Source organism: Colobus angolensis, unplaced genomic scaffold (genome assembly GCF_000951035.1).
Source record: "Colobus angolensis palliatus isolate OR3802 unplaced genomic scaffold, Cang.pa_1.0 Scaffold134, whole genome shotgun sequence".
Classification (NCBI taxonomy): Eukaryota; Metazoa; Chordata; class Mammalia; order Primates; family Cercopithecidae; genus Colobus; species Colobus angolensis.
In genome coordinates, this window is record NW_012114422.1 from 2,640,878 (window position 1) to 2,650,349 (window position 9,472).

Genomic DNA, 9,472 nt, shown 5'->3' on the forward strand with positions numbered 1-9,472 from the left:
TAAACACCCGGTGCCTAGAGAAGAGATGGAGCCCCAGCCCTGGTCCCCTTTCCCACCCTTCCTCCCCACAAGGCTGTCTGAGATGCCACCTTCCACCTAAACGTCATCTCCCCAATTTTAATCCTTAACTTTGGTCCCTGACTTCTGCTTGATCTCCAGCCACATTTGCACGAAGGAACATCACCTGTCTATCCTGGAATCTCTAAGGTTTTCTGCTTTCCTTCTGTCCCAATGGCCAAATCTGCGAAGTCAGCTGAGATGCCCACCATCTCCAAAACCCTTAACCCTACTCCTGATCCTCATCAAGAATCTCTGGACCCTAGGATTACCATTGCCTTATTCGAAATTGGATCACTTTCCCCTTCCTCCTGGAATAGCAGCCATCAAGTTACAGAACAGCAGACTGCAGAGAAGTTTAACAGTCTCTTAAAAGAAATTAAAGATATTCTTAAAAATATGGCAGGTTTTGAAGAGAAGATCACAGAAGCAAAAGAACTTTTTGAGGAAACCAATATTTCTGAGGATGTGTCAGCCCACAAAGAAAATATCAGAGGACTTGAAAAAATCAATGAAATGTTATCAACAAACCTGCCTGTTAATTTAGCCCCAGAGAAAGAAGAGAATGAACATAAACCAGAGATGATATTGGTGATATTGGAAAACCAGAACTCTGAGAACACAGTACAAGTTTTTGCAAGAGATTTGGTAAATCGTTTAGAAGAAAAAAAAGTCCTTAAAGAAACTCAGCAAAGTCAGGAAAAAGCAAAAAACAGACTCCTTAATGTTCAAGAAGAAACTATGAAAATTAGGAACAACATGGAGCAATTACTACAGGAAGCAGAACACTGGAGTAAACAACATACTGAGCTCAGTGAACTGATAAAATCCTATCAGAAATCTCAGAAAGACGTCAGGGAAACTCTCAGAAATAATGGAGTTGATTTCCAAACCCAGCCAAATAATGAAGTGTCAGCTAAGCATGAGCTGGAGGAACAGGTGAAGAAACTGAGCCATGACACCTATTCATTGCAGTTGATGGCAGCTTTGCTAGAGAATGAATGCCAAATCTTACAGCAGAGAGTAGAGATGCTCAAGGAACTCCATCATCAGAAACAGGGAACTCTGCAAGAGAAGCCAATTCAAATAAACTGTAAACAGGACAAGAAAAATCAGAAGCCATCAGAAGCAAACAAAGTAGAAATGTATAAGCAGAACAAGCAAGAAATGAAGGGTACATTTTGTAAAAAAGACAGATCCTGTAGAAGCCTGGATGTTTGTCTTAATAAGAAAGCTTGCAATAACCAGTTCAATATTCATGTTGCAAGAAAAGCTCTTAGGGGAAAAATGAGGTCAGCTAGCAGCCTAAGATAGAAAATACCAAAAGCAGACAAAAAGGTGGATCCTTAAAAAACTACATCTGATACATCCAGCTTGTCAGGCATGATCAATCATCAAACCTTGGGCAGATCTGCTGGTTCAACCAAGAAAAAGTTATAGAATAAGAAGATTAACACTTACATTACTCATTACCTCAGCAGTTATGTAAGTTGGGTCTTTAATGACCATTGTGTCTACATCAGGTTCATAACTTTTCACCTTTACAATCTGCTTGGTTTTTTTGTAATTATTAGATAGACAGCCTAGAGTGAGATTACAGGTCCAATTAAGTAAAGATCTAAATAAAAATCAGAATACAAGGGAAAATTTTTTTTCTTTATTTAATCATTGCCTGGGGGCAGGGGGAGTTCTGGGGAAAAAAGTGTGTAGTGTTTTTGGCCAGGTGCAGTGGCATTTTGGGAGGCCAAGGTGGGAGGATCACTTGAGGCCAGGAGTTTGAGACAAACCTGAGCAACACAGCAAGATCCCATCTCTAAAAAAAAAATTAAGTGAAAAAAAGTACATAATGCTTTAGTTGTGACCTTTTAAAGCCCCCTTTCTAAATGTATGTTTCCTTTTCCTATTATACACTGAAATGTGGGATGTGGGGGAATTTAAAAAATGCTGATAATCCAACCCTAACAAATCATTTTTCTCTTATAAATCTGCACCGGCTCTACTTTTTCTAAGGTGCCTCCCTTGCTCCTCCACTAGTGAACTGTGGGCATACTGGGCAGCAGAGGCCCTTGGGAAGGACCCCCTCAACTTGTTTGGAAGAATAGAGACATTTCTAAATTTCATTTTCTATTTTATTTTATTTTATTTTTGAGATGGAGTTTTGCCCTTGTTGCCCAGGCTGGAGTGCAATGGCATGATCTCGGCTCACTGCAACCTTCACCTCCCAGGTTCAGGCGATTCTCTTGCCTCAGCCTCCTGAGTTGCAGGATTACAGGCACCTCCCACCATACCCGGCTAATTTTTCTTATTTTTTAGTAGAGATGGGGTTTCATCATGTTGGCCAGGCTGATCTCAAACTTCTGACCTCAGGTGATCCACCTGCCTCGGTCTCCCAAAGTGCTGGGATTATAGGCATGAACCACCATGCCCAGTCTAGATTTTATTTTTGCTGGAAAAGTTTCTCCCATTCCTCCAGGTATAGACAGTAGTGTTACTCAGGGAGAAAAAAGCAGTATCTTCTGTTAAGGGAGCTGGACTTCTGGTTCCAGAAAAGATGGAGCAGATGAATTTTCCCTTATTCTTCCCTTTAGGTAAGCTAAAACCCCTGGACATTATATATAAAGCAAATATAAGAAGATTCTGAAAGGTGGAGAAAAGGAAGTGGAATGGCCAGGGACCCTGAAACTTAAGGAATAACATGGTGCTTAGTTCTCTGGGTTTTCTTTTTGCCTCTTACATATTCTGAGCTGGGTGCCGGAGAAGTCCACAACCTAAAAATGTCAATGCACATAGACAAAAAAATTCCCCCATAAAGCCTGCTTTCTTTTTTTTTTTTTTTTTTGAGACGGAGTCTCGCTCTGTCGCCCAGGCTGGAGTGCAGTGGCCGATCTCAGCTCACTGTAAGCTCCGCCTCCCGGGTTTACGCCATTCTCCCGCCTCAGCCTCCCGAGTAGCTGGGACTACAGGCGCCCGCCACCTCGCCCGGCTAGTTTTTTGTATTTTTTAGTAGAGACGGGGTTTCACCGTGTTGGCCAGGATGGTCTCGATCTCCTGACCTCGTGATCCGCCCGTCTCGGCCTCCCAAAGTGCTGGGATTACAGGCTTGAGCCACCGCGCCCGGCCAGAGCTTGCTTTCTTTTGCCAACAGATGAGGAAAGGAACAGTCTGGCAAGACAGAAACCTTTTGACAAAACTGCCCTAATCCAGTCAAATTGTATAGAGACATATTTCTACCCCCATCCCCCTCAGCAAATACTGAGTTGACAGCCTAGACATTCATCCTTGCCTGGCAGTCATGAGGCTCCCCTCCCCTACTCTTCTGGGATGGTGCAGAGGAGGTAAAAGTGGGGATCCTAAAGTTCTGCCCTCCACCTGATGGTAACAGTGCTCTTCCCTGGCCTCCCCCAACCCCTCCAGTAGAGTGGAATGTCAGTGGAGGCCACATGAGTAGCCTAGATTTCTACCCCGCTTCCCTGCTGGCAGCATCAGCAGGGCCCTACTAAAAAAGAAGACTTAATAAGATCCAGGATCCCCTAACAATCCCCAAAATGTCCAGGACACAATAGAAAAATCACTCATTATACTGAGAGCCAGAAAAATCTCAACTTGAATGAGAAAAGACAATTAACAGATACCAACAATGGGACAACACAGACACTAGAGTTCTCTGACAAGGAATTTAAAGCAGTCATTATAAAAATGCTTCAGGCCGGGCACGGTGGCTCACACCTGCAATCCCAGCACTTTGGGAGGCCGAGGCGGGCAGATCACCTGAGGTTGGGAGTTTGAGACCAGCCTGACCAACACGGAGAAACCCCGTCTCTACTAAAAATACAAAATTAGCTGGGCATCATGGCACATGCCTGTAATCCCAGTTACTCAGGAGGCTGAGGCAGGAGAATCGCTTGAACCCAGGAGGCAGAGGTTGCAGTGAGCCAAGATCGCACCATTTCACTCCAGCCTGGGCAACAAGAGTGAAACTCCATCTCAAAAAAAAAAAAAGCTTCTATGAACAGTTACAAACATGAAACAAATGAAAAAGTAGAAAGTATCAGCAAATAAATATAAAAGAGACATAAGTGGAAATTATGGAACTGAAAAATATAAGTAATATAGCCTCACCGAATGTACTCAATAGCAAAATATAGATGTCAGAGAAAAGATTCTATGAACTTGAAGATAGAACCATATAGATGACCCAGAGAAAATTGACAGAGAGGCTGGGCACAGTGGCTCATGCCTGTAATCCCAGCACTTTGAGAGGCTGAGGAAGGTGGATCACTTGAGGTCAGGAGTTTGAGACCAGCCTGGGCAATGTAATGAGACCCCTATCTCTACAAAAAATACAAAAATTAGTCAGGCATAGTGGGGCACACCTGTAGTCTCAGCTACTCAGGAGGCTAAGGTGGGAGGATTGCTTGAACCCAGGAGTTTGAGACCAGCCTGGGCAACATAGGGAGACCCCATCTCTACAAAAATTAGCCAGGCATGACGGCACACGCTTGTAGTGTCAGCTACTTGGGAGGCTGAGATAGATTGCTTGAGCCTGGGAGGTTGAGGCTGCAGTGAGCCATGATCATGCCACTGCACTCCAGCCTAGGGGACAGAGTGAGCCCTGTCTCAATCAATCAATCAATCAATCAAAAAGTTGGAGTGAGAACCCAGGATCCTCTCCATCTTGCCTTCCAGGGGTAAAGGTTTTTTTTTTTCTCTCTCTCTTTTGTTTTTTTTTTGAGACCGAGTTTCGCTCTTGTTGCCCAGGATAGAGTGCAATGGTGCAATCTTGGCTCACCGCAACCTCTGCCTCCCAGGTTCAAGTGATTCTCCTGCCTCAGCCTCCCAAGTAGCTGGGATTACGGGTACCCACCATCATGCCCAACTAACTTTGTATTTTTAGTAGAGACAGGGTTTCTCCATGTTGGTCAGGCTGGTCTTGAACTCCTGACCTCGGGTGATCCACCCGCCTTGGCCTCCCAAAGTGCTAGGATTACAGGCGTGAACCACCGTGCCCGGCCTTTTTTCTCTCTTCTTTTAGAAGGGGAGGAGGACAGCTGTCTTTCTCTTCTATATAAATGCTCAGTTTCATTTTCTCAGAATTCCTTACTTACAGTACAGACCTCATAGAGGGTGACATCTGGTTCTCATCGCATGCCCCCAGGGATAAGAACTAGGACAAGGGAATCCAGCACAGTAATTATCATAATAATCTGTCTCTGCTGCAAAAACTTCATGTATGCATTCAGGGCAACATAAAGATGAGTATTAAAAACCCAATGAAGACAATCACAATCTCCACCACAGGTTCTATTATACCTGTAGCAGGGGTATAAGAGATTTTCATATGTTGGAAGTACCAAAATGATAACTGAAATGCTGCTCCCTACTCCTAAACCAACATTGCTTTCTATGTTTGAAATATGTATCATTTTATTCAAAAGCTAAAAGCCAACACTTTCTTGTTACAGCCCTTAGTGAAATAAAAAGAGATTGCCACACTTAAATAATATTGGGGGTCCTTAAAAAAATTGCACACTTCTTTTCATCTGTCTTTCTTTCAAATGGAGATACCCTCCACACTATTCTCCAAGCATTTTGATTAATAAAGAATTGTGTAGTTTGCTGGGCCAGGTGCGGTGGCTCATGCCTGTAACCTCAGCACTTTGGGAGGCCAAGGCGTGCGGATCACCTGAGGGCAGGAGTTCGAGACCAGCCTGGCCAACATGGCAAAACCCCGTCTCTACTAAAAATACAAAAATTAGCTGGGTGTGGTGGCGCACGCCTGTAATCCCAGCTACTCAGGAGGCTGAGGCAGGAGAATCGGGGGGCAGAGGTTGCAGTGAGCCAAGATCATGCCACTGCACTCCAACCTGGAAGACAGAGTGAGACTCCATTTCAAGAAAAAAAGAAAGAGGCCAGGCGCGGTGGTTCAAGCCTGTAATCCCAGCACTTTGGGAGGCCGAGACGGGCGGATCACGAGGTCAGGAGATCGAGACCATCCTGGCGAACACGGTGAAACCCCGTCTCTACTAAAAATACAAAAATTAGCTGGGTGTGGTGGCACACACCTGTAGTCCCAGCTACTCGGGAGGCTGAGGCAGGAGAATGGCGTGAACCCGGGAGGCGGAGCTTGCAGTGAGCTGAGATCCGGCCACTGCACTCCAGCCCGGGCGACAGAGCGAGACTCCGTCTCAAAAAAAAAAAAAAAAAAGGAAAGAAAGAAAGAAATCTTTCCTTATATCATGAATAAAAGTCTTCCAAAATCCTTTTAATTTCTTGTCTTTCTCATTTATTTCTTTAATTTATCTTGAACTGATCCAGAAAAAGATTCATCATGGTATTTAGGCTGATTGTCTATAAGTTGTAGGATGGGTGTTTTCAAGTCCCTTTTTGCTTGTTTATGCTTTGAGCCCTTTTTAACCTTTCCAGTAAGAAAGTATGAGACACTTTATATATATAAAAAGTAAGGATGGAATAATGGAAGAAGCATTTCACAAATAGGGAGGTAATCTAAGTCTCAACTTGTTTCAGTCTGAGTTGCTCATTTAAAAGTTGGCGATAATAACTTTCTTTTGGACCATGGACAAATTGTTCAAAGATTCTCTGGCTCCCTCAGCTGAGGTCTTATTGCTTTCTGGGAAGTAGGAACAGATTAAACGAGAGAATTAGAAACTAATCAGAATCAAGCCTGGCTAAAAAGAAAGGGAACAATAGCCAAAAACCCAAGCACACAGGATATCCGGAAGTTGGGGTCATTGGTGTGTTGCAAGTAAAAAGAAAGGTAAGTATTACATTAAAAAGACAGCTATTCTAGATTAATGTGAGGTAGAGGAGTGGATTTATCATCATTATCACATAAATATTATTATTTTTATAAAGTTATTCTACAAACCTGATTGATACAGAAAATCATTTTAATTTTTCTTACCTTAATAAAGAAAGGCCTCAGGCAGATCATCATTGGAGTGTCACAGCCAGTTGACTGTTTTTCTTTTCTAACAATCACACACTCTTCCAGCGGAAACTACTGACCACTAATCCATATTTAATTAAATTTTCTCTCACAGGGAAGCATATATTGCTTTGGTTTGTACTGGTCTGTTAGAAAGCCTCAGTTTATGAGGAATTAGATACTGATATGTGCATTTTGCTTTGATTTTAAAGATTAATTGGTTTTTCCAATTTAAGAGAAAGTACTGTTCAGTGGTCCTCAGATTTTTCTAGGAAAAGACCCTATTTTGTTTATTTCTTCTCCCTTTTTCTTGATGTATCCTGTTAATCTTTAACAAAACCTAGATTTTGGCTTCATTAATCTTCGTTATTTTTAGTATTCCATTTCAATGATTTCTGGCCCCTTCTTGATTTCCCTTTTTAAAAGTTGTTTTGTTGCATTTTTTTTCAATTTCTTTTTCTTTTATTGTGGTAAAACAATATACAACATTAAATTTACCATCTTAACTATTTAAATAATTTTTTTTTATTTTTTAAATTTTTGTTTTATTTTTATTTTGAGATGAGGTCTTGCTATGTTGCCCAGGCTGGTCTTGAACTCCTGGATTCAAAGTATTCTCCCACCTCAGCCTCCTAAGTAGCTAGGATTAAAGGTATGTGCCACTGTGCTTAGCTCATCTTAACCATTTTTAAGTATACAGTTCAGTAGTGTTAAGTATATTCATTTTCACATTATTGTGCAACAGATCTCTATAACTTTTTTTATCTTGTAAAACTCACACTCTATGCCCATTAAACACTAATTCTTCCTTTTCCCTTTCTACTTTGTTTCTATAATTTTGACTATTTTAGATAATTAATATGAATGGAATCACACAGTATTTGTCTTTTTGTGACTAGATTATTTCACTTAGCATAATGTCCTCCAGATTCATCCACATTATTGCATATTGCAGGATTTCCTTCTATTTGAGACTCCTTAATATTCCATTGCATGTATACACCACATTTCTTTATTCGTTCAAACACTGATGGACACCTGGTTTGCTTCTACCTCTTGGCTATTGTGAATAATACTATAATGAACATAGGTATGCAAATATCTCTTCAAAGTCCAGCTTTGAATTATTCTGGGTATCTACCCAGAAGTGAGATTGCTGGATCCTATGGTAATTCTATTTTTAATTTTTTGAACAATCTACATATTGTTTTCCATAATGGTTGCACCATTTTATATTCCCACCAGCAGTGCAATTTCTCCAGATTCTTGCCAACATTTATTATTTTCTGTTTTTTTTTTAAGAGACAGGGTCTTGCACTGTTGCCCAGGGTGCAGTGGCTCAATTGTAGTTCACTGTAGTCTTGAACTCCTAGGCTCAAGCAGCCCTCTCCCCTCAGCCTCCCGAAGTGCTGGGATTATAGGCATGAGCCACTGTTCCCAGCCTTCTGTTCTTTTGATGGTAGCCATCCTAATGGGTGTAAGATGGCAAATTGCAAATGCAAACTGCATTTCTCTTATGATTATTGATGTTGAGCACATTTTACCATGGTGATTTTAAAAACATCTTCTTTGTAGAACTGTGTATTTAAGTCCTTTGCTCAATTTTAATCAGGTTATTTCTTGTTGGTAGTATTGAGTTATAGGACTTCCTTATATACTCTAGGTATTAACCCCTTATCCAATACATGACTTGCAAATATTTTTCCTCATTCTATAGGTTTCCTTGTTACTCTGTTAGTTGCTTCTTTTGATACACAGAAGTTTTTCAGTTTGGTGTAGTCCCATTTGTCTATGTTCACTTTTCTTCCCTGTGCTTTGGTGTCACATTCAAGAAATCATTGTCAAATCCAATGTCTGGAAGCTTTCCTGCTATATTGTCTTCTAGGAGTTTTGTGTTTTAGGTCTTACATTTAGATCTCTAATCCATTTTTACTTAATTTTTGTATATAATGTAAGAGTCCAGCTTCATTCCTTTGCATATAGACCTCCAGTTTTCCCAACACTATTTATTGAAGACAATGCACTTTCCCCACTGGGTAGCCCTGGCACCTTTATGAGGAATGCTAAATTGGGATTTTCATTTAGTTGTTTATCTTTTGCGGGGATATAGTTATGAAAAGTAATCTAATTTAAATAAGTAATGTAATTTTAATGAATAAAATGAATAAACCAAATTTACATGTACCAGCGTGGAGAGATGTTTTGACATCTTTTGTCAGAACTTTGGACTGATGTCAATTATGATACCTAATTAATCAAAGGAAAATTCTTAGAAATTTGAAAGCTTGGGAGGAGGGAGGGGTAGCATTAGGAGATATACCTAATGCAAATAATGAGTTAATGGGTGCAGCACACCAACATGGCACATGTATACGTATGTAACAACCTGCATGTGGTGCACATGTACCCTAGAACATAAAGTATAATAAAAATAAATAAATTTAAAAAAAGAAATTTGAAAACTTCAGA

General features: G+C 40.9%; 1 protein-coding gene across 1 annotated transcript; it reads left to right on the top strand.

Annotated features, from left to right (window-relative positions):
* Window positions 1-1,420, top strand: SPZ1 (spermatogenic leucine zipper 1). The gene has a single exon (XM_011934332.1). It carries the CDS (start codon window positions 232-234, stop codon window positions 1,369-1,371), a length of 1,140 nt encoding a protein of 379 aa, XP_011789722.1. The 5' UTR covers window positions 1-231; the 3' UTR covers window positions 1,372-1,420.
* Window positions 1,421-9,472: the final 8,052 nt, after the last annotated feature.

What these genes read in the sequence shown, in the direction of transcription:
- SPZ1 (XM_011934332.1), top strand. Translation starts at nt 232, where the DNA reads ATGGCCAAATCTGCGAAGTCAGCTGAGATGCCCACCATCTCCAAAACC.